Source organism: Dromiciops gliroides, chromosome 4, assembly GCF_019393635.1.
Source record: "Dromiciops gliroides isolate mDroGli1 chromosome 4, mDroGli1.pri, whole genome shotgun sequence".
Taxonomy (NCBI): Eukaryota; Metazoa; Chordata; class Mammalia; order Microbiotheria; family Microbiotheriidae; genus Dromiciops; species Dromiciops gliroides.
The window spans coordinates 126,915,978-126,939,958 of NC_057864.1; the positions used below are offsets into that span (position 1 = coordinate 126,915,978).

The following is a 23,981-nucleotide window of genomic DNA, read 5'->3' on the forward strand; positions in this document are numbered from 1 at the left end:
AAATTAGGCATAGACCAACATCTTACACCTTATACTAAAATAAGGTCAAAATGGATACACGATTTAGACATAGGTAAATTAGGAGAGAAAGGAATAGTCTACCTATCAGATCTTTGGAAAGGAAAACAATTTATGACCAAACAAGAGATAGAATATATTATAAAATGCAAAATGGATGATTTTGATTACATTAAATTAAAAAATTTTTGTACAAGCAGAAACAATGCATCTAAAATTAGAAGGTAGGCAGAAAGCTGGGAAACAATTTTTATGGCCAGTACTTCTGATAAAGGCCTCATTTCTAAAATATATAGGGAACTAAACCAAATTTATAAGAATCCAAGTCATTCCCCAATTGAGAAATGGTCAAAGGATATGAACAGGCAGTTTTCTGAAGAAGAAACCAAAGCTATCTATTCCCATATGAAAAAATGCTCTAAATCTCTAATGATTAGAGAGATGCAAATTAAAACAACTCTGAGGTACCACCTGACACCTATCAGATTGGCTAAAATTACAAAAAAAGGAAAATAATAAATGTTGGAGAAGTTGTGGAAAAATTGGAACTGATCCAACCTTTCTGGAGAGCAATTTAGAATTATGCCCAAAAGGCGATAAAGCTGTCCATACCCTTTGACCCAGCAATACCACTTTTGGGTCTTTTTCCCAAAGAAATCATGGAAAGGGGAAAGGGACCCACATGTACAAAAATATTTATAGCTGCTCTTTATGTGGTGGCAAGGAATTGGAAGTTATGGGGATGCCCATCAATTGGGGAATGGCTGGACAAGTTGTGGTATATGAATACAATGGAATACTATTGTGCTGTAAGAAACGATGAGCAGGAGTTCAGAGAAACCTGGAGGGTCTTACGTGAGCTGATGATGAGTGAGATGAGCAAAACCAGAAGAACATTGTACACAGTATCATCAACACTGTGTGTTGACCTACTGTGATGGACTAGATTCTTCTCACCAATGGTACCAATGGTACAGAAGAGTTCCAGGTGACTCATGATGGAAGAGGATCTCCAAATCCAGGAAAAAAAAAGAACTGTGGAGTATAGATGCTGAACGAACCATACTACTTCTTTTGTTTTTGGTGCTGATGTTTATCTATTTTGAGGTTTGTTGTCATTGCTCTGATTTTTCTCTTATAACATGACTAATGCAGAAATATGTTTAATGTTATTGTGTATGTATGTATATATATATATATATATATATATATACACACACATACATATATATATATATAAAACCTATATCAGATTGCCTGCTGTCTAGGGGAGGGGGGAGGGAGGGAGAAAAAAATCTGAAATTGGAGAGCTTGTATGGACAAAAGTTGAGAACTATCTTTACATGTAATGGGAAAAAAAACTTTATTAATTAAAAAAAAAGAAAAAAGAAAACTACAAGCATAATTGGCCATATTAAAAATAAAATCATGATCATTTCAATAAATGCAGAAAAAGTGTTTGACAAAATACAACACTCTTTCACGTTAGAAACACTAGAAAGCAAAGTAATAAACAGAGCTTTCCTTAAAATGATAAGTAGTAGAGATCTTAAGCTCTAACGTTCTTTACTCTAAGTTGGATGTCGGGAATTCTAAATCACAAAACAATTTGGTTTCAAAAATATTAATTATGCTGCCTCAGGTTTTTTTGTTTTGTTCTCTTGTGGGAAAGTTAAGTGACTTGCCCAGGGTCACACAGCTAGTAAGTGTCAAGTGTCTGGGGCCAAATTTGAACTCAGGTCCTCCTGAATCCAGGGTGGTGTTTTATCCACTGTACCATCTAGCTGCCCAAATACCAAGTGAAAAATTTGAGCTAAACAGATAAAGAGTCTCTGTTGCTTAAGATGACTAGGATTCCAGAAATTTCTACCTAAGATGGTGACTCACATCCTGAAAGTAAAGGCTAAAAATAGATCAGATGAGAGACTAGAGACACAAGAAAAAAAGAAAACACATAGGGCTAAAGGTCCTACTCTCTTAATATTAGTTAATTTCCAACTTAGAATAAATGGTACAGATCTGAAATATGTTTAGTCTTGAGGAATCAAATCTAAGCCCCAAAAGCTCTGAAGCTTAGGTTTTGTAAGTTCAGAACGGGGACAGATGATCTTGACCCAAATTTATTTACAATCCCAACTTAGAACCAATCTTTCTGGGGTCATTTAAAATTGAGCCATTCACTTCTATCGTCTCACACTCAAACAGGAACCAAAGCAATCTACATGAGTCAGGTCAAGGGAAACTACCGTGTCTCACTAGAATCACTTGGAATATACGTTCCCAAAAGACCAAAAAGAGGTAAAATGACATTAAGATATTATTATTCTACATTATAGTAGCTAGTGAACAAGAATCTTTGCAGAGATGCTTGATAGGATCCACTGTTAACAAGCAAATTACGTGACAGAAAAAGAAATTCAAACTCTCCTTGATCATACCAGTAACAATAATGCTAATTACTTATGACAAAGCCAAGGGAAAGAGAAAAGGCATACTCCACCCAATAAAGGTTAGTGATACATTTTTTTTTAACACCTTTCTATCTGGCAGCATTATACAGAATCAGATAACAGTGATACTGATTCATTCTAGCCATGTTCTCAACACACCCATTCATATGGGGACGCCTGGAATTAAAAAAAAGTTTTCATAGCTCCTTTCCTCATGACTCATCAACCAGGTAAAAGACAATCATACCATTAGAACCTAACCCCAATATCCTCTAAACCATAAGAGGTTAAAGGCAACATAGCTGTTTCTTTCACACAGCAGAAATGTCTACTTGAAAAAGTATCCCTCTAAGGCCAATGATTCAGAAGGCTGCAGTATGCTTCAGGAAAATAAAACAAAACTATGAAAATACAAATACCTGTAACTTAGAAATTGGCTTCTTAGGTTTGCCTTGCTCATCTGAAAGGTCTAAAAAAGCATTCTCTTTTTTTCCACTTGGGGTTTTGTCAATAAACCATCCACCTTCAGAAACTCTGGTAAAAGCAGGTGTAGTCAGAGGGAAGACTTTTTTTGGCGCAGAGAGACTATTTTTGCCTTGTTCAATTGCAGGACTTTCTGGTAAAATGTCAGGATTTCCTTTCCGGTACAATGACAGCAAAGAGTTGTTCATGTGATTTGCAGACTGAAAAAAATAGATCAGATAAATAAATCCACGAACATTCAGAAAAATATGATCAACTAAATTAGTAAGGGTCTTACACTGGCATGATACTTCTATTTACATTCAAACACTAAAATAAAGGGATTTCACAAACAAGCAGTTTACAATAAAATTCCTGTCCTCTCACCACTCAATCAAATAAAACCAAAGATTTTCAACTCTAGGAAAAGCTCTGACTTCAGGGAGGATATAAAGTAAATTGTGTTCTCATAACTGAATTAATAAGAAGCATCATTTTTAAAGAACATACAACTTAAACTAACTGAAGTGAGAAAATTGGGGTTTTTTTGGCAGGGTAATGGGGGTTAAGTGACTTGCCCAGTGTCACACAGCTGGTAAGTGTCAAGTGTCTGAGGCCAGATTTGAACTCAGGTACTCCTGAATCCAGGACTGGTACTTTATCCACTGTGCCACCTAGCTGCCCCAAAATTGTTTTGTTTTGTTTTGTTCTGAAACAGAAAAATAGCATAAAATCAAAGTTTTGATATATTTTGTGGAATTGACAAAGAACCAGTCATATAAAGAAAAACTTAGGAAAAAAGACTCAGTGATATTACAAGGATCTCTAAAAACAAGAGCTTAAGTTCAAGTAAATGGATGGCAGTGAAGAAAACCACTTTATCAATGTTTCTGAAAGTAACAACATATTAATATTACATATTATAACTAACAACTTAGTCACTCTAAGATATAAAGTCCTTTCCTATGTCATTTATTACTACATATGTGGGACCTTAGGCAAATGTCTTGAATCTTTCAGGAATTCAGTTCCCTCACTGGTAAAAATGAGGGGCTTAAACTAAATAACTTCTAAGGTCCCCTCCAGCAGTAAATGTATGATCTTATGGCTAGATCTAACTCAGAGTGATCCTAAAACTTGGGGACTTCAATATATATACACTGATGTTCCATTAAAGGCTGCTTTGAAGTCACTCAACCAATTCATGTCCCATTGAGCTACTCCTCTACTTTACTTCTGCTACACACAAAGACAGTCAGACCCCAGATCTTGGCATCATACAAAAGCAATGCATTTCAATGGTCATAAACTCTAAAACTCTTATCTCATCATAATCTGTTATCATTTACTAGGGGACTTCAAAATATATACTGATGTTCCCTCAAATACCCTAATTCCCCAGTTCTTCAATCTATTCATTTCCCATAATCTATTCCTCCACACCTACTCTGCTACTATACACAGTCACACCTCTAAGATTGCCATCACTCACAAGAGCTTAATTTCCATATTTGTGAACTCTGAAATTCTCCCCCCCCCCCCTTTATCATTCCTTCATTCCTTTCTAGGGCCCACTCCTGACTCTATATAGCCTCTTCTTCTTTTTTTTTTTTTTTGGTGAGGCAATTGGGGTTAAGTGACTTGCCCAGGGTCACACAGCTAGTAAGTGTTAAGTGTCTGAGGTCGGATTTGAATTCAGGTCCTCCTGAATCCAGGGACGGTGCTCTATCCACTGTGACACCTAGCTGCCCCATTATATAGCTTCTTTAGCCACTATATCATATCAACCTCACCCAAAAGATCCCTCTGCCCCTATGGCCCTAGAACCTCCATTTTCCAGCACTTAATAAATGTTTGTTGCCTTGATTTGTAATCCTTAAACCTGTTCTTCCTCCATGTGTCATCTAAAATCCCTCTCCAATTCAGTTCTTTCCCAAGCTATCATCCCTGCAACTGGCTTCACACTCCTCCCTTCCCTATTTCTACCCTTTAGTGAATGAGTTCAACTCTACTCTAAACTGAAATCCTTGCTCCACTTTTTCTATCACCTATCACACGTTGCTCAAACCCTAATTTGGGATTGCTCCTGCCATCATACTCCTTCATTCCTAATAACATGCTGCAGAACACATCTGGAGACAAGAATTAAACCATGCTGACTGGTCCACTAAAAGATCTATCACATAATTACAAGTAGGTCCTCCCTCACTACAAGCAAGACAGCTTTTATACCCCCCTCACTGATTCCCTATTTCCCTCCCTCCACTACCACGCCAACAAACTTCACTATTACTTGCACCAACATCCTCTCCAGTTGCAGAGTTTAGTAACTTTTGTGATGCCCCCACCTCCGCACATGCACTCATGCAGTCTAGGCAATCTGTTGTCAAATTCTGTCATTCCTGCCCTGTTGTTTTTCATACCTTTCTTTCTCTTTACTCACACTGCACCTCCCCTATAACAATCCCTTATTGCTTCTCACCTATACTACCATCATAGCCTTCTTGTTGGTATCCCTTATCTCTCTGCCTTCAATTTATCCTCTACTCACTGCCAAAAACGATAGGTCTGACCATGTAATTTACCTACTCAATAAGCCCCCATAGCTCCTTATTTCCCCTAAGATTGAATGCTGAGTCCTCTTTACGGTTTTTAAAGCCCTTCATACCTTTTCAGTCCTCTTTCATTTTACTCTTCTTCACATACTCTAATCTAGCTACATTGGTCTACTTGCTGTTCCTAGAACATGACCTTCTATCTACCCATTCTGTGTCTTTTCTCTGGATGTTTCCTATGTCTGGAATGTCCTCCCTTCTCACCTCCACTTCCTCACTTCTCTGGCTTCCTTCAAGACTCACTTTTTTGAAGGAGGCCTTTGCTTATCCTTCCCCACACTAGTAGCTTCTTTCAGCAATTACTTCCAATCTACTCCAGGTATATCTGGTACATAGTTATTTGCATGTGGTTTCCTCTTCTAGAATGAGTTCAAGGGCAGGCATCGTGTTTTTGCCTTTCTTTGTAACCCCAGTGCTTAGCACAGTGCCTAACATATAAGGGCTTAAAAAATCTTTTTTGACTGACTTGGCAACAATTAAGTGACCATAATATGTAAATTACAAAAATACATCCTGGAATAATAAAAAAATTCCAGGATTCCAATACAAACAGGAAATACTGAAATAGTGTTGCTAGTAACCATGAACTGATTATCCTTTAAAATGTGCAAAGGAAAATGACTTCTACTCCTTTAATGGAACCAACCCACCTCAAACTCCAGGAAGATAATAAGTATCCGTATTAATCAAAGGTTGAAACTAATGGATATGTCCAGTGTCTTTTATAATACCTAGTCATGTCAAAGTATGTATGTATACACATACACAAAAACTCTATGTCTAGTATTGACCAGTTACGTGCAAATTTACACTGCCAGGCACTAGGGATATAAAGACATAAATCAAACAATCCCTGACATAAATGAAAATCCATTCTTTCGGGGGGAACAAACCTATGTACACATAAATTGATATAAAATATTTATGAAATAAAAGGTAATGTGAGGGTGGGGCGAGGGAAAGAACAGCTAGCAGGATGAGGAAAGGCCTTACATAGGAGGTGGTATATCCCTCAAGCTTTGAAGGCAACTAGGGATTCTAACAAGCAGAGATAAAGTGAGTAGTACACTCCAGGATGTTGAGACAGACCTGTACAAAAGCCCAGGGGCGAGAGGAAAAAAAGCTAGTTTGGCTGGACCATAGTGTGTGTGGGGTAGTTATGCGGTTGGTTGTCATCCTTTGAGTTCAGAGAGGACCAAAATGACATCACCATGTCAGGGCAGGGTAGTGTGTCTGACTGTAGCTGATCAGATCAATACAAACTCAGAAGACTCTACCAGAGATCGGGCACAAGTAGTCCGTATGAACATTTGGATAGAAGATGTCTCTAAATTTGTGCCATCCCACATTTCTTTTGAGCTACTGTAACTGTGCTTTGCTCACAGAGTACAGCGTCTTCTTTGATGTGGGCACGTCACATTGGACAATCCTATGTCAATGTCTCCCATGTCTCACAATCAATTCCAAAATTCTTCAGGGAGACCTTGAGAGTGTCCTTGTATTGCTTCTTCTGGCTTCTGTGTTCACACTTGCTCTGTATGAGTTATCCGTAAAACAATCTTTTAAGTAAATATGTTTGGCATTTGAATAATGTAGCCAGCCCATCGGAATTGTACTCTCTGTAGTAGAATTTGAATGCTTGGCAGTTCAGCTTAAGAAAGGACTTGAGTGTCTGATACCTTAATTCTGCCAGGTGATCTTCAGAATCTTCCTAAGACAATTCAAATGGAAACAATTCAGTTTCCTGGTATGGCACTAGTATATTGTCCAGGTTTCACAGGCATACAACAATGGCATCAGCACAACTATGTAGACCTTCAATTTGGTAGGCAACTTAATACCTCTTCTCTCCCACAATTTCCTTTGGAGCCTCCCAAACACTAAGCAATACGTGCATCAATCAATTATGTGGACAAACCTGGAATGTATGCTGCCAAGGTAAGGGAACCTATCCACAGCATTCAGAATGTCTTCATTTGCTGTACCTGATGGTTCCACATGTGGATGGTGCAGTACTGGCTGGGAAAGAAACTGTTTTCTTGGTTTTAATTTTAAGGTCCAAATTAGCAAAAGCAGCAAAGAACAGATCCATGCTCCATTGCATTTTAGCCTTAAAGGCTGCATTGAGTGCACAATCATCTGTGAACAAAAAGACACACTAACTCTCCCCTCCACTTTAGTCTTGGCTTTATTAGCCTTTTCAAGTTTAATAATTTACCATCACTGCATCAATTTACCATCAAGTAACTTTGATGCCCTCTTCACTCTCATTCAAAACAATCCAAGACAACAATACTGAGAACATCAGGCTAAAAAGCATGGGAGCAAACACACAGTCATGCTTCAGTCCACTGGTGACAGGGAAAGTGTGAGAGCATCATCCATTATCCAGAACCTGTGCAAGCATCCCATCATGAAACCCATATACAATACCAATGAACCACTTTTGGTTGTAGTTATGTATAAAATATGGTTGGAAAGGTAGGCTGGGTTCAGGTTGCAGATGGTTTTATATGCCAAACAGAGGAGTTTGTATTTGATCTTGGAGGTAAGGGAAGCCACTGCAGTTCACTGAGCATCAGATCTATTCTTTAAGAGTTATCACTTTTGGGGGCAGCTAGGTGGCACAGTGGATAGAGCACCGGCCCTGGAGTCAGGAGCACCTGAGTTCAAATCCGGCCTCAGACACTTAACACTTACTAGCTGTGTGACCCTGGGCAAGTCACTTAACCCTAATTGCCTTACTTTAAAAAAAAAAAAAAAAAGAGTTATCACGTTGGCAGATAGATGGGAGAGAGGACAGATTTGAGACTAAGGATACGATTTAGGGAACTTTACTACAATAGCCTAGACAAGAGGTTATAAGAACCTGAACTGGGGTGGTGGTGGCTGTGTAGCTCCTAGAACTAATACCATCACATAAGTACTAATACTATACATACATAATAACTAATTATGTTGTTAATTATTATAATAATGTTACAATTATTAAATGTTATAAATCATATTAAATAAATGTGATAAATTATATTAGACAAATGTTATAATTATTATAACTTATACATAACTAATACTATTACATAAGTATAAGTAAAGTATTTAAATTTAAATAGTATCTTTTCCTTAACATTAAGTTTAAAAGGTTGATCTAAATTGTCTTTTAAAAATGAGTCATACATGCTTGATTTTTCCTTTTATGAGGTCTTCTTAAGGTTATCAGTACCCTATGATTATGAATACATGCTTCTTCATCCTATTTTGGTTACTCCTCCCCCATCCTGCCACCATTCTCTACTTGCTCATTTGAATTTGGTTATAAACACACATACAAGAAGGGTAACTAATTCCTAAACAATCTGATGTATATTCAATGAATATTTGTCAATGATAATACTTGCCAAGTTCAATAATTTTTTTTAAAATGTGGTAGCTAAAATATTGGACTCACCTGTTGATCTGGGAAATCTTCCACATCTGAATCATCGTCTGTTTTGTTTGCTATACAACTTAAGCAAAGATAGGAAAAGGTGGAATATCTTTAACACAAAGTTATTGGGGGCAGGATAACATTCTTGAAAAAAAGATTTATACAATTAATAAAATTAATATATGAAATAAAATACCCAGACCAAGAATCAATAGGTATATCTTTTATGAATATCGTATTCCAAATTAACCAAAAAAAACCCGGAACAATAAAACAAGAAATAACAAAAGAGAAAACTTTTCTTCTTGGGCTAGGTGGCACAATGGAGTCAAGAAGATCAGTTAAAATATGCTGACATTTTATTAGCTGTGTGACCCTGGCAAATCACCTTCTCTGTGCCTCAGTTTCCTCATCTGTAAAATGGGGATAATCGTACCTCCCTCCCACAGTTGTTATGAGGTTCAAATGAGATATTTGCAAAAAGCACTAAGTATAATAATTGGCACATAGTAGGTGCTATTTACACATTAGCCATCATCATCATCCTCACTTCCAAGAATCTTGGGTATTATTAATTGAGGAAAAGTGAAATGAGCATAACAATTTATACATGTACAACAATGCTATGAAGAAAAAAAAAACTTTGAAAAGTCTGATTGATGCAATGGCTAACCAAGCCTTTACAAGACCACTGAAGTAGAAATATAAAAGTATATCACTATAGACATCAACCCATCAACAGGCACAAGGGGCAGAAAGAGACATTAATTCTGATTGACTATGCTTATGTGTTACCAGGGTTTTTTCCCCTCAGGTTTTAATTGTGGAGGGAAAGGCAGCTTGGGTTAGCATTGTGCTACAAATAAAAGACTATTAAAACATTTTTTAAAAACGCACAAAGGAAAACAGTAGGAAGTTTAGAAGAAAGCACATATAAGCAAGACAGTTTTTTAAGTAACATGGAATTATTAAATACTTTTTTAAGAGGGAAGAACACTAGTGGACAGAGAAACCAGATAATTAGTGTAAAAGAACAGCCTTGGGGCAGCTAGGTGGCACAGTAGATAAGAGCACTGGCCCTGGATTCAGGAGGACCTGAGTTCAAATCCAACCTCAGACACTTAACACTAGCTGTGTGACCCTAGGCAAGTCACTTAACCCCAACTGCCTCCCCCAAAAAAAAGAACAGCCTCGAGGGCTTTTATTTCCAAAATAACTGTTTCAACATAGAGCCGTTTCCTGCCTCAGACTAGAGCAGTAGGTAACTTAAGTCCATCAGCAGCAGTTGTATAAGCAAGTCAGCTCAGGTTGGGCCAGAACATTGAAGTCTTGAATTTGAAGGCCAGGAGTTTTTCAGCTTTTAGGCCACCTAATATACTGATTTGCTTTATTGGCTTGCCTCAATACCCTACCTTTGCTTCTGGTGGTGAACCTTTCACTTCAAAAGTAATTTTGTCTGAATTAGAGATAGGGCAAAATAACTCAAGGTGCAAACCAAAGCTACTGTCTTCCTTGAGCTGCCACAGCAAAGAGAAAGGAACCTGCCCAGGCTTCTGAGTGTTAAGAAAAAGCTACTCTGTCTTATCTTCTCAATATTCATTCTGTGCCTCAACCAAGTTAAAAGTACTAGGTTTTCCACAGGCGATAAACCTGGGGTTTGGGAACTAGTTTAAATTGTAAACATAATGCTGTTTTTCTATTCACCTGTGAACTCAGGAGCTCCATGAAAGGGCAAAAAGTCTGCGTTCCCCTGATTTCAATAATAGGGATTTTATTTTTTTTAAGGAAACTTAAAAATAAAGCCTACAGATTTTAAAAAAGGCAAGCATTAACAAAAGGAGATTAATTTTTAAAAATATAATCTACTTTTTTTGTTCTGCTGTGAATATGAAAATCATCTCTAAGTTCATAATGAAAAATTAATTTAAAAAATCACCTATTTTCTAATACTCACTCATCAAACTCTTGACTTTGTCTTGCTCTTTTTGCCAGGTGTTCATCTTCTAATCCATTTAAGTCTTCAAGTTCTTTCTCTCTTCTGATTATGCTAAAAACTTAGAACAAAAGAAGTTTCCATTAAATAAGATAATGATTTCTACAACATTTGTTAGTGGTTCAAGAAATATCAGTAAACTCACCTTTTTCTACCTGAATTCTAAAAGCATTTCTCTTCCTCCGGCCATAATCCACACTGAAAGACAACACAAATAAGTTTAGCAGAGTAGATGCTGCCAGTCAGTCAATAAGCATTTTAAAGTTTTTAATATGTGCCAGCATTACTATATACTAAGTGCTGGGATTACAGATGGGCAAAAAAGACAGTCCCTGCCCTTAAGAACCTGCCAATCTAATAGAGTAAGACCATAAATAAACACAGGTAACAGAAAAACTGGGAAGGTGAGATCAAAGTACCCATTATGCATGGTACAGAAAGTTCTGTGATTATCAGAAGTGCAGCCAAAATAGGAATGAAGATACACGGGGCCTGGGCCTCCTTTTAATAGAAGTTCTGACGTGAACCAGTCAATCAAAGGGACAGGCTGCAGGCACAGCGGGACTTCTAATATAAGAAGTCCAGAAGTGAAATGAGTTTCCTGGTCTTCCATGGCATGAAAGACAAAGTTCTGGGGAAATGAGTCAGTAGTGCAACCTGGAGAAGAATGAAGCCTCTTCCCAAACATCAAGACCATATCCAAGAGACTGATGTGAAGAGAATAAGGATTTTAAAGTGATAATTCAATTCCACATTTATTAATTAAAATTAAAACAATATTAAACACCTAATATATGCTAGGTATTATGCTACAATACACAAACAAGCATGAAATGATCCCTGCCTTTAAGAAAGCATTTTCATCTTACAGGGTATTGAGGAGGTTCAAAGTTTACACGAAAAGGGTCATTCTGGACTGGCTATGCTTGTAATCTTTTAGGGGAATAAGCTACATCAATAACTATAATCCTCAGAACGGAGTACATCTTAAAAACAAAAAGTTCAAGGCAAGGGTTTTGTTCCACCACTGTTTGTATTTTGCAAATCCCAAAACACATTCACTAGAAACTAAAGAAGAGCTTATTTCCTTTCTACCAAATAATATGACCCTGATTCAAAACTAAGCCAAGAAATCTAAATGATTACTTTAACAGCTTCTTCAGCAAAAAGGTAGCAGCAAAAAACACTGAAGTTACAAATCTTTCAAATATCTAGTTCAACTTCATCTAAGTAATAAAAGATCAGTGGCTCAATTTAAAAGTTAAAGATCCTTTTGGTACTATGGGTGGAATAATGCCTAATCTAACTAAAATCACATTAGGTTAGTCCTGTTACTTTTTTTACTCTGTTCATTTAATACAATGCAAAAGGGGAAAACAGAGATCACTATAAAGAGTTTTATGCAGGCCTTAGCTGCAGCTTTATAGAGCTCCATTCTCAGATTTGTTTTCAGCTACTAGGCCCAAATCTTGCTACAGAAATTTAAGATTCCTTATACTTTAGATCCTGAGTGCAAAAGAAATCAGCTACTTCTGCATATAATTCCCAAACTGAAATTTGACATGACGACACTGTTCCAACAGTTGTTAAGTTTAACTAACACTTTAAGTCCAAGGATAACTCCTTACACCAATTCAACAAAATCTAACTTGGCCATTACTAAAAGGTGACTTGGATAATCTAGTCTTTTCTTGCCCCAGGCAAAGTTAGGGTTTAGAACAATGTTTACAGCGGGAACAATGTTTTGCTAACTTTGATCAAAGTTGTTTAAGTATAAAAGTACACCACTATAAATAAAAAGGTCACTATCTTTTTAGCCTATGTATTATTACTCAAGAAATTCAACATCCATTCATGAAACACTATACACACACACTACATAATAATACGACAGAGTTGGGTTAAATAACTTCTAAGATCTCTTACATCTTTTATTTCAGGATCAGGTAGCAAAAGCATTAATAAAAGCTCTAATAAAAACAGTAAGGGCAGCTACGTGGAATAGTGGATAAAGCACCAGCGCTGGATTCAGGAGGACCCAAGTTCAAATCCAGCCTCAGATACTTGACACTTACTAGCTGTGTGACCCTGAGCAAGTCACTTAACCCTCATTGCCCTGTGCAAAAACAAAACAAAACAAAACAAAACAAAACACCACCAGTAAATTTCATTATGTTCAGCTGACTGAGGAAAAGAGAATTTGTTCAACCCTAAATAAATTCACAGATATATATCTGGAACGGACCTCGGAGTCTAAACCCCTCATTTTACAGATGAGGAAACTGAAGTTAAAAAAGAGATTAAGGGTTTGCCCAAGATTGCAAATCAAGAGTCTAGATCAGAAGCCAGATCATCTAACTCTAAATTCAGCATTTTTACTGTATCATGCTGAATAAGATGTGCGGAATTTCAGTGTCTTCTTATTCAAAAAGCACTTCAGAATCTTCTAACAGTAATATCGGTGTATCCTGTAATTAGTAATATCAATGAAGTAATAATTTATTAAGGACCTACAGAGTGCTATGCCCTGAACCAGGCATTGAGAACACAAAGACAGAAAACAAACCAGTTCTTGCCTTCAAGGAGTTTATATTCTTTCCAGGGGAGCTACCCATAGATAATGTATATACAAAATAAATACAAGGTAATTGGAAAGAGGGAACACTAACATCTTAGGAAGATGAGGTAATCAATGACTTCCTAATTACCAAATCCAATGGCCTGGGTTCAAAGATCATCCATTTCACCTTTTCTTCAGAATTTAACATGAACTTTCTATATCTTGATACTTTCTAGGTTTTCTTTTTTGTTATTATTGCTAATTCAGGTTTATTTTTTTATTGTTTTATTTTGCACTAACCACTCCCCCTCCCCTCAGGAAAAAAAAGGGGGAAGAGTGGAAGAAAAAGCCCTGAATGCCTAACTTTATAGTTAGGACATAATATAGTTAGTACAAAGTAAGGACAAAACAAATTGGCTTTGTCCAAAAATGTGTCTGCCTCTGCATTTTCAGTTCATCACCTCTCTGGAAACAGGTGAGCAGCATGTTTCACTGTCAGTCCTTTGGACTTGTGGTATATTGTTGCACTGACATAGAGCTTTAAATCTTTTAAAGTTCTTTTTCTCTGTTGTCGTGCAAATTATACTCCTTGCTCTACAGCATATTATAAGTCGTCACAGCTTCCTCTAAAACTGTCCGTTTCATCATTTCTTTTTTTTCCTTTTTTTTGCGGGGCAATGAGGGTTAAGTGACTTGCCTAGGGTCACACAGCTAGGAAGTGTCAAGTGTCTGAGGCTGGATTTGAACTCAGGTCCTCCTGAATCCAGGGCCGGTGCTTTATCCACTGCGCCACCTAGCTGCACTTATACACCACAATTTGGTTAGCCATTCCAAAATGAGACACTCCCTACTTTCCAAATTTTGGTTAAGACAAAAAAAGAACTGTTATAAATAGTTTTGTACATCTTTTTTCCTTTCTTTGATTTCTTTGGGATATAGAACTACTATAATGAGATAGCTGGGTCACAGGATATATATGCAGTTTAGTAACTTTAGGGGAATAGTTCTAAATTGCTTTCTAGAGTGACTAAATCAATTAATACAACTAAAAGTGCACTACTGTACTTGTTTTCCTACTGTCCCTCCATCATTTGGCATTTTCTTTTGTCATCATACCATGTGATGAGTGGAACCTCCAAGTTGCTTTAATTTGCATAAATAAAAGAAAGAAGTGTATCATAAGCTAGAATTTTTACTTTAATTAAAATGGGTAAGTTGGGAAGGGAAAAGGTTGGAGGTAGTAAATTCAGGAAGGAGTCATCTTATACCTACATTTGTTCAAGTACAGGATGACTAAGTTAGTCTTTGGCTGTGATTGTGGAAAGATCTAACCTGATCCAGGGGTCTTAAAAAAGCAGCAGCATGAATAGGATGTAGGGATTAAGACCACAGAAGACTCAAGAATAACTGAAGAACTGATGGATATAGTGACCAATAACAATTCTGAAGAACCAATAATGATGAAGCATGTGAGATGAACAAAAACAGCTAGCATTTATCTAGAACTTTAAGGTAGGTACTGTTATTATACTCATTTTACGGATGAGGAAATAAAGTAAGGCAGAGGTTAAATTTGACTTGTCCAGGGTTACACAGCTATTAAATGATATGGAGTTGGGGCAGCTAGGTGGCACAGTGGATAGAGCACCGGCCCTGGAGTCAGGAGTACCTGTGTTCAAATCCGGCCTCAGACACTTAACACTTACTAGCTGTGTGACCCTGGGCAAGTCACTTAACCCCAATTGCCTCACTAAAAAAAAAAAAAAAAAGATATGGAGTTGATAGAGAGGTGATGGCCTTGATAATGTTTTCAAACATAGCCTAATCGTTGATTTGTTTTGCTTGCCTATTTTATGTTACAAGTGTTATTTGTGTGTTTAATCAAAGGAGGGTGGGGGGATTTGAGAAAGGGAGACTACCAATAATGATACCAAAAAAAGAAAAGAAAGGAGGGTCATAGAAGCATTTTCTAATGCATGACTGAGAACAGAAAACAGTTTAGCAAGACCAACAAGCAAGGCAGCTTTGAAACTAATTGAATTTATTACACACTTAAAAAAAAGCTATATGTAATAATGATCATGATAACAATAACAACTAACATTTATATAGTCCCTACTATGTGCTAAGCACTTTACAAAAGGATTCTGCAATTTCATACACAATCCTCTTTATTGTTCTTTGTATATTAAAACGGTCAGTTTGCTGGTGTTTGTCAGGTTCAGAACGAGAGAAGATTATTCGGGGAAAAAAAGAATGACTGAACTTCTAAGACAGAGAGGCTGAATAGGATGATGAGTATGGCTACCAACTATATTTTGTTGGAAAGATGGAGAGCAGATAGAATGAGAATCAAGGCATTGTAACGATTGGAATGACGCCACCTGCTGGAGACTTACTGTAGCAAAGCGCCTACATGAGATGAATGCCTCTGAGGGCAAGCCATGTGGTCAAGGTCCTTAGCGTCAGGAAGTGACGTTTGCTCGTGGGTACCGTCTATCAAGGCTATCAGCCAATCAGCTTGAGAAGCCTCCCATTTCTGGGAGGAGGACAAGGAGTAGGAAGTGGACCCTGGCGGAAGGGTTCTGTCTCTTTTGGTTCCAGACCTCCCCACAGTAGGTTGGATGATAGGGTCTCTTAGAAATAGTTAGATTTTTACCTTTCTCTCTGATCCTAATGCTCCTTAATAAATACTTAAACATTTAAATACTCTTGCTAAAGCTTATAATTTATTGGCTACCACTCATTAGATTTTAGATAGTTTAGCTAGAATTTTAGACCCTTACAGCATCTAGTGGTACAATGGATAGTACACTGGGCCTAGAGTCAGGAAGACCTGAATTCAAATACAGCCTCAGACACTTACTACCCGTGCAACCTTGGAAAAGTCTATAACCTTTGCTTGCCTCAGTTTCCTCAATGGTGAAATAGGGATTAATAATAGCATCTTCCTTACAGAGTTGTTATGAAGATAAAATGAGTATTATTACTCTCAGTGTCTGGCATACAGTAGGTGCTATATAAATGCTTATTCCCTCCTTCCCATGCTAAAATGTTTATTGCTTACCTATACATTTCTTGCAAATCAGCTGCTAAGGCACCAATGTCCACATATTTCCCACATTCATTACTGGTCAGGTACTAAAACACAAATTTGAAAAATATAAACATGTGATCTTCTTCAATGATTAAAATTCACACACTGGTTATAAGGGATCATAATCACAATATGGCACAGTGTAAAGAGTATCTTATCTAGAATTGAAAGACTCAGGATCTACTTCCTTGTGACCTTGTTTGGGCAAGTTTTTCTTTTCTCCCCTTAATTTCCTCAGTAAGTTTTTTCATTTGCAAAATTCATAACTTATACTACCTAACTTCTAAGGCTCCTTTCAACTAAAGATATACACATAATCAGTTCAATATCCTCACCCACTGAGAAAGCAAGTAATATGATACCCATTACATGTGCAAAGTCACTCAAAACATAGTTAAAAAAAAAAGAAAAATAAGGTGGAAAAAAAAGTGCTTCAATCCACACTCAAGAGTTCCTTGTTCTCTCTCTCTGAACAACTTTAATAACCAATTCTCTCCTATTCTTTAGTCTTGGAAAACACAGAGGACTTTCTCCTTGCCAATACCAAACCCTCTACCTGGACTTTCATCCTATCTCCTCTAGAAGCTTACTCCTTTGATCATTTCTCTCACTGAATTTTCTTATCTTTTTTCCTATTACTCTTTTTTGTTTTTACAGCACTTTCATTTCCCAATATACCCCCTTCCCATTCTTTTACCCAGTGATTCCTTTTAGCAAAGATTTCTCCTTAAAATACAAAACCTATTAGTAGTTTCTGATCAAATATGCCACATTTCATAACCACAGTGCCATGGTATGTATACCACCTCTGCAATGAGCATGCCAGGCCTAGAATCAGGAAGAAATGAGTTTAAATTCAGCCTCCAACACTTTTCTGTGTGTACTTGGGCAAGTCACTTAACCTGTTTGCCTCAGTTTCCTCATCTGTAAAATGGACATAATAATAGTACCTACCTCCCAGGGTTGCTGTGAGGATCAAATGAAGATAATAATTGTAAAGTGCCTGGCACATTGACACTATATAAACCTGTTATTATTATTAATATTACTAATTTTCAAGCTCTCTATCCACTGGTTCCTTTCCCACTAGCTACAAATATCCATATTTCCCCCAATCATTAAAAAATTTTCACTTGTCCTTGCTATCTCCTCAAGCAATTGTCCTATATCGTTCCTCCTCCTTCACAGCAAAATGCACACAAGATTGTCTATATTCCTTGTTTCCACATTCCCATCTCAAATTTATTTTTCACCCCTTGCAATCTGGCTTCCTTTTCACCACTCAAGTGAAATGGCTCTCTCCAAAAATCATCAATGGCCTTTTTTTTTTAGTCCTCATCTTTTTTTAACCTTTCTGAAAATAATGAAAATTACTTCTTCTAGATACTCTCTTTTCTATGGGTTCTCTGATACTTCCTTTTCCTCAGTAGGGAGAAATGAGATGGTGTTTGAAAGATGGAAAAATCTTTTCCAGTTGAGGGGATCAAGGAGGGGATAATTAACAAGCATTTATTAACCACTTCCTATATGCCAGGCCAGGCACTACACTAGCCATAGTGAATACAAATACAAATGAGGTAGCCTCTGCCACCGTGTGTACATTCTACTCCCTAGTGAGTCATTTAAGGACATCAACAATACAACTCCAATCTACCTTACAACTTTATTTAATATACTTTATATTCCACCAAAAAGAACCTCTAGTTTTATCTCATCTAATGAGTTAAAGGAGTTAGATGTTTAGAGACTAGAAAAGACTTAAAAGAGCCCTGATGTCTGTCAAGTACTTGAAGGTCTGTCAAGTGAAAGAGAGTAAACTTATTCTACTTTGCCCCATAAAACAAAAAGCAAAATATAAAAGCAGCAAAAGCAGAGGTTCAGTAGGCTTAAAGTTAGGTAATCAACATGAATGAAAACAGAGCTTCAAGAAGCTGCAGGTTCTCATTCTATATAAAAATAAAGTGGAAAAAAAAGTTTCAATCTACACTCAGAGTTCCTTTCTAGGTTTTCAACAAAGGTTAGATAACCACATTGGATGTGTTGTAGATGGAATTCTTGTTCAGGTTATGAATCAGCTATATCACTTTTGAGGTACTTCCCAACTATGAGATTCTGTAATCCTGCCCTCTGCCCACCATGCATTCAGGCTGGTCATATCCCTGGAATACATTCCCTTCTCATTTCTTTCTTTCTTACTTTTTTTTTTTTTTTTGGGGGGGGGGGGGGGCAATGAGAGTTAAGTGACTTCCCAAGGGTCACACAGCTAGTAAGTGTCAAGTGTCTGAGGCTGGATTTGAACTCAGGTCCTCCTGAATCCAGGGCTGGTCAGCTTTACCCACTGCGCCACCTAGCTGCCCCCTTCTCATTTCTGACCCTTGAAATTCTTGTTTCTCAGATGTTACCTGTCTTATTTTCATCTCAAAACACATAGATGAAAGATCATCTTTGCCCCTCAAACCCTTCCCTCCTAATTTCCCAATTTCTGTCAAGACAATTATATTCTTCCAGTTGCACAAGTTCATAATACTCAATCCTTTATCCAATCAGCTGTTAACTTTTGCAGGTCAAAAAAACATTTAGCACTATGTGCCATTTACCATAAGAAGTACTGGGGCTACAGAGAACAGCAAAAACATGGCCCTTGCCCTCAAGAAGCTCACATTCTAGCTGGAGAGCCAACATGCAAATAACTATGTTTATACAAAATATATACCATATAAAAAGAATCTCAAAAGGAAGACACAGTGGGATTAGCGCAAAAAACACCTCCTAGAGAAGGTAAGATTTCAACTTAGTCTTATTACAGGAAGTCTGGAGGTAGAGAAGTAGAAGATTTTCCATGTGCTGAATATAGAAAAAGAAAAGGCATTCAGAAGACAAGGCATGGGGAGATGGTTGTGTTGTGTGAAAAGATGGACTAGGTCACTGTGGTTGGATTAAAGAGTGAATGAAGAAGAATAAAATATAAGATGACTGAAAAAGCAGGAAGGGACCTACTTGTAAAAGGCCTTAAATGCCAAACAGATTTCTATTCAATCCTAGGGATGTAATAGGGAGCCACTGGGGTATATTGAGTAGGGGAATAACATGGCCTGTACTTTGGGAAAATCATTATGGCAGTTGAATAGAGAATACATTAGAGAGGGGAGAGATGAAGCAAGGGGACTAACAAGAAGGCTACCAAGATAGTAGTTACTACTGTAACTAGGGTGGGTACCATGTGACTGGAAAGAAGGGGAGGTTTTTATGAAAGATGTGAAGGTAGAATTGACAAGATTTGACAACAGAATGCCTATACCCAGTGAATTCATGTGATGAGTCACAGGTAAAAGAAGTTACTAGCCTGGGTGACTGGGAGTATACTGATACAAATAAAAGGGAACTTTAGAGGTGGAGTGACAATGGGAAGGTAAGAAAATAAATTCTGATTTGAACATGTTAGGTTTGAGATCCAATTTGAGATGTCCAAAAGGTAGCTGGTAATATAGGATTACAGTTCAGGAGAGAGATTAGGGCTGAATATATAAATCTGGAATTATTTGCACAGAGATGACAGTTGAACCTATGAGATCGCCAAGCAAAATAGCATAAAGGGAGAAGAAAAGCTGGTCCAGGACAGAGCCTTGAGAAACTTCCAGATGGGGGCAGCTAGGTGGCACAGTGGATAAAGCACCGGCCCGGCCAGGAGGACCCGAGTTCAAATCCGGCCTCAGACACTTAACCCTTACTAGCTGTGTGACCCTAGGTAAATCATTTAACCCCCATCCCCATTGCCCCGCAAAAAAGCAAAAAAAAAGAAAAGAAAAAGAAACAAACATCCACAGATAATAGGTATAACCCAGATGAAGATCTAACAAAGGAGACTGAGACAGAAAAGTCAAACAAGTAGGAGGGAACCAGGAGAAAGCAATGTCATGAAAACCTATAAAGAAGAGAATATCCAGGAGGAGATGATGATACAGGGCCAAAAGCTATAAAAAAGGTCAGAAAAGTTAGAAAGAGGAGAGATTCTGGGGGAAAAGATAATTAGTTCAGTTTTGGACAAGTTGAATTTAAGAAGTCCATGTGATATCCAGTTTAAGATAACCAATAGGCATTTGGAAATTGCAGAGAATTTATGTCTGGATAATTAGATCTAAGAATCACCAGCACATGAATGATAATTGAACCTATGGGAGCTCATGAAATCACCCAAGGAGGGTCATATATGTGGAGGGGGAAGAGGAACCAGTACAGACCCCTGGGAGACACCATCGGTGACCAGACCTCACCCTGAAGATCTAACAAAGAACAGAAGAGAATCGGCAAGGAGGGATTACGGTCATGAAAAGCCTAGAGAAGAGTGGTATCAAGAAGAAGGTAAACGGTGTCAAAGTTTGGAGAAAGTTCAAGAAAGATCAGAACTGAAAAAAGGAGAGCAGTTTCAGTTGGAAAAATGAGGTCAGAAGCCAGACAGCAGAGGCAGAAAGTGAGTAAAAGATACTGAAGCTCGTCTCCTGCAGATGACATTCTCAAGGAGAGAAGAGTATCTATAAAATATGTCTTATAAAAAATAAAACAAAACAACGAGTTAAGTTCTGGGTGCCCCCCCACACACATCCTACATAGGATGATACGGGAAGTCGGAGGGATTCATTGACTTTCCTGTACTAAGGAGGGAACGGGGGCTCAGGCCCTGTCTTCCCGACTCCTATTGCTCTTCCTGCCCACCCCAGGTAGACCTTAAGTACACCGGGGCACTGCCCGACTTGGGAGCGCACAGGCCCGGCTGCTTTCTGGGTCCGATACCGCCCCCGTCAGTATAGCACCGCATAGCGGGGAGGGGTGCAACCCGGCCCAGTCCTTCCCACGTGGTCCGGCTTCCCCTCTTACCCGGCGACACTAAGAGGTGAAATCACGGGGACAAGTAGAGGAAAGACCCGCTGAGGAAGCGAGGGCGGCCCCGGAGCTTTTCTTAGGAGAAAGGAGGGGGTGTGTGCGGGGAGACGAGGGGGGCTGAGGTGTATGAGCAGAAGGGCCGCGGGTGGAAAGGAGGCGCGGGGCTTGCTCGGGAGTGAGAGCAGACGGGTCCGCCGACGGGCCATACCTGCACGATGCGCCTTTTCAGCTTTCGATCCACGTAAGTCACCACTCGAGGCTTCATGTCTGAAAAAATCTCCAGACTGAGACGCCGTGGTTTCCAACGGGAAGCCGGGGACCTCGCCGCTGGAACTGCCCTGGAGAATGCCTGATTCACGGGTCAGACTGTTAGATATGTGCGATCCCACCCACCTGTGGGACTCTTCTTCATAACGTGTTTTTATAAGGAGAATGATAAAAATGAAATTATGAGGGACGGCGTGTAAATCTGACTCTTACAGTCATAGTTTATCATTTTTTTCCCCCGTAAGGCTTTCTCCAGAGCACCCTGAACATAAGAGCCCTTCGAAACGGCCTAAGCCTATTGGTTGCAAAACCGGAAGTTCCGTGTTCTGAAAGACGCCTGGGGATCAACGATTTCTCGCGTGCCTGATTGGTTCCGCGTGTCCTCTCCCCGCTTTGCTCTCCTGAGTGGTGCATCGACGTTAGTTTAGTTTTTATTTTCCTTATTTTTTTGTTATTTATAACGGTACTCCATTCACAGACATGTCAGCACAGAATTTCGCAAACAAAACTAGATATAGATTTAAGGCATATAATAGGGGCAGCTAGGTGGCACAGTGGATAAAGCACTGGCCCTGGATTCAAGAGGACCTGAGTTCAAATCCAACCTCAGACACTTGACACTAGCTGTGTGACCCTGGGCAAGTCACTTAACCCTCATTGCCCCCAACACACACGCAAAAATTTCTTAATTAAAAAAATAAAATAAAATAAAAAATAAGGCATATAATAAGAGAAATAAAAGCGAAAAATAGCTCTTGCCTTTCTCCATTGTTACTTAGATTATTGAGACCACAAGGATGATTTTTCTCCCCCACACCCCATTTATTTGCTTGAGAGGAAAAAGGGGAGATTTATTGAGAAAATTCAACTCTTTGTTTCTTTGTTAAGTGAGCAGCTGGAACCCATTGGATAAAGAATTAGTCTGGAAGTGAGAGATCTGGGTTCATGTCCCTTGTCACAGCACTGACTTTGTGGCCCTTAATCTCCCTAAACAGTTTTTCAGATGCAGATCTGAATTGTTTGACGGAGTTTCTTTACTAAAAAGTTGCCCTTCCCAAAGGAACCCCAAGTTCTTTTCTCCTAGTAGAGTGTCAACAAAGCAGAACCAGCCACTAACCTATTTATAATGACCACTTGTGTCTAGTACGAACCTAGGAGCAAGCCAACACCCAGATGAGAGCTGTCCCAAGATTCCGGAGGAGGGCTGAATATACCATCCTAGTTTTCTTTGTCCCCTCTTTGATTTTGTTATGTGCTGTCCCCAAGGCCCTGATTCAAGTGTGTTGGTGTTTTCTCCCTCTACATTCTTGCATCTAGTCTTAACCCAACTTACCTCTCTTTGATTGACCAGAAGGTTAGGGGACCTCTTTCAGAACCCCTCCCTTTGGCCAAAAGGGGGAAATGACAAAATATTAGAACAGCTCCCCTCCTTTTCCAGAGCTAAGACCTAGTAAGCAAGCTGTGCCCTGAGCTTGGCAAAACAATGATCCTTTGTGATCACCCTCTGGACGATCTCACCCTCTGGCAAAATCACATAATTCACCAGGTGTTCCCTGAGCTGAACAAGCACTGGACAAACTCAGAAAATCCTGAAATGAATCAAGCTTGTCACAGTCTTGCTATTATCCCTCATTGTTAGGGTTACAGCTTATTGAGCTGCCACTAGTATTAGTATTGAGATCTTCCCACTCTGCCTTGGGCCTCCCCACTAGGGGCAGGGCCTGGCATGTGTCTTTGTTTACAAGCCATTTTCCTCACTTTGAAAATAAAATCTCTCTGATTCGTGACTCTCCTGTCTCTAGCCTTTTCTATTCAGCGTCTTCCATTCACAGGTTAGAGGCAAGTTCCACCTAGCCGACAAGAGAAAATTCTAACTTAGTAATATATTACATAGCAAATGCATTCCACATGTGCCCCCACCCCAGAAAAATTATACCAAGTTCAGGGTACTCCATCCACTTGTGTCAAGATAATGGAATGTGATAGATGAGGTTTAGCAGATACTCAGGGGCCCACCTGGAGATTGATTTAAACTGATTGAATTGGACTTGACTGCTGACTGAATTACTGGCTGACTTCTAATTAACTAGATTCTAAGCACATTTGGCTGGTACTTAAGAGTACTTAAGAAAGCATGGTTCTCAGAAGCTAACAACTTTGAACTTTGACCACCTTCTGACCCAGTCAACCAATCAGATTGAAGAACCTTCCATT

The 23,981-nt window shown here is 38.6% G+C and overlaps 1 protein-coding gene across 4 annotated transcripts in view; it reads right to left on the reverse strand.

Annotated features, from left to right (window-relative positions):
- NVL (nuclear VCP like) overlaps nucleotides 1-21,857 on the reverse strand; it is a 100,539-nt gene extending 78,682 nt beyond the window's left edge. Inside the window, exons 1-6 of one of the 4 annotated variants that reach the window (XM_043963259.1) lie at nucleotides 21,709-21,845; nucleotides 16,593-16,666; nucleotides 11,111-11,163; nucleotides 10,927-11,026; nucleotides 8,994-9,051; nucleotides 2,888-3,151 (exon numbers count right to left, since the gene is read on the reverse strand). In XM_043963259.1, the coding sequence (XP_043819194.1) occupies nucleotides 2,888-3,151; nucleotides 8,994-9,051; nucleotides 10,927-11,026; nucleotides 11,111-11,163; nucleotides 16,593-16,666; nucleotides 21,709-21,765 (606 nt within the window). In that variant the 5' untranslated portion in view covers nucleotides 21,766-21,845. Of the gene's footprint in view, nucleotides 1-2,887; nucleotides 3,152-8,993; nucleotides 9,052-10,926; nucleotides 11,027-11,110; nucleotides 11,164-16,592; nucleotides 16,667-21,708 lie in introns of all 4 variants that reach the window. The other 3 variants (XM_043963262.1, XM_043963260.1, XM_043963261.1) reach the window with 3 other exon arrangements.
- Between the last annotated feature and the right edge of the window lie 2,124 nt (nucleotides 21,858-23,981).